At 48.9% G+C, this 1,521-nt stretch overlaps 1 protein-coding gene across 1 annotated transcript in view; it reads left to right on the top strand.

The window, feature by feature from the left end:
• The window catches only part of LOC106536606 (H/ACA ribonucleoprotein complex subunit 4), a gene marked incomplete at its 3' end in the record, with an annotated part of 4,059 nt that extends 2,756 nt beyond the window's left edge, over positions 1 to 1,303 (top strand). The window contains 4 exon segments of the mRNA XM_014033917.1: positions 418 to 504; positions 815 to 906; positions 988 to 1,172; positions 1,239 to 1,303. Of these exon segments, the coding sequence (XP_013889371.1) occupies positions 418 to 504; positions 815 to 906; positions 988 to 1,172; positions 1,239 to 1,303 (429 nt within the window).
• Between the last annotated feature and the right edge of the window lie 218 nt (positions 1,304 to 1,521).

Raw genomic sequence — 1,521 nt, 5'->3', positions numbered from 1 at the left:
CGTTCTGGCTCTCTGTAAATAAAGCAAAGCCACTTCCTCGTCCGACATTAAACAGAGCCCCACAGAGGAGGGAGGGGCAGCGCAGCTGTCCTGCGTCTGACCTCAAAGTGCACAAGCTTCAAACTTCAGCGTTGGCTGCGATTTTGAAGCTGAAATCGCGTTCGGTGTGAACGCACCATAAACGTTCACAGGCTGCAGAGGTTAGACACCTGCCTGACAAACACCTGACTTATTTCTCTCTGCGCTCAGAAGTAACAGAAACAAGAAGAAAGGCATGAAAATGAAAATTGTCTTCACTTTAATTTATCTTTAATTTAATTAATGATCCAATTAATTGATTTGTTTATTGTGACGGGCCTAGTTAAAGATTTGAATCGTAGTTTTTCTGAAGTTTATAAAGTTTTTATTATTTAACAGGAGATCCAGCAGACTGGAGACTTCGTCATCCGTCCAGAAGCCAAAGCGGCGTCGTTGGACACGTCTCAGTGGCCCCTCCTGTTGAAGGTCCGTTCCTCTGTAGRGTCCTAACCAAACGTTGACCCATGAACCTCTGAAGTGATGAACCGGTTTATCCATTCTCTGAGTGCCGTGGTCCGGCTTCGGTCCCTGCTTCTGCTGCGTTCTGGAGCGAGGCGTCTCCACGGTGCTGCTGGGCTCGTCTGGCGTTCTGCCCGATTAGACCCAGGAGCGTCGTGGAGGAGGACCGGACCGGACCGCGGTCAAGACGATATTTTGTTCTGATCAGGTTTAAAGTTTGTGTCGCAGCTTCAGAACTTCCACTGTTTTCTTTTTTAAAAAGCTTCTCTGGTTTTAGAACTTCCACAAGCTGAACATCCGGACGGCTCACTACACGCCGGTGGCCAACGGCAGCAACCCGCTGAAGAGGAACATCACAGATTATGTCAAGTACGTTCTGAGCGCAGGTTCTGTCCGGGTTCTGTGGTGGTGCCGAGCTCTGACGGCGTCGCTCTCTCTCTCTCTCGTCAGGTCGGGCTTCATCAACCTGGACAAACCGGCCAACCCGTCGTCTCACGAGGTGGTGGCGTGGATCCGCAGGATCCTGCGGGTGGAGAAGACGGGTCACAGCGGGACGCTGGACCCAAAGGTGACGGGCTGCCTGATCGTCTGCATCGATCGAGCCACGCGATTGGTCAAGTCCCAGCAGAGCGCCGGTGTGTGTGTGTGTGTGTGTGTGTGTGATTCTGTTTTAAAGCAGACTGACGGTTCTCCTCCTGCAGGTAAAGAATACGTCGGAATCGTTCGGCTGCACAACGCCATCGAGAGCGAGCTCACTCTGGCCCGGGTCAGTACCACAGGATGTAGAACCTCCTGTTAAAGGGATCCACAATTAGTTGTAACATTAGACTTTATTTAATAAACACATTTTAACTGTAAAATAAAGACTGTAAAAATACTGTAGGCTTTTTATTTTGTAAATTTTAAAAACAAATTTTAACACAGACGGAGCCATTTTATTTACACACAAAGCATTCTGGGTAAATGATGACGTGGATAGGTCCT

Source organism: Austrofundulus limnaeus, unplaced genomic scaffold (genome assembly GCF_001266775.1).
Source record: "Austrofundulus limnaeus strain Quisiro unplaced genomic scaffold, Austrofundulus_limnaeus-1.0 Scaffold1894, whole genome shotgun sequence".
In the NCBI taxonomy this organism is placed as follows: Eukaryota; Metazoa; Chordata; class Actinopteri; order Cyprinodontiformes; family Rivulidae; genus Austrofundulus; species Austrofundulus limnaeus.
The sequence above is the reverse complement of the archived record's forward strand: the minus strand, read 5'-3'. Positions and strand labels throughout refer to the sequence as shown.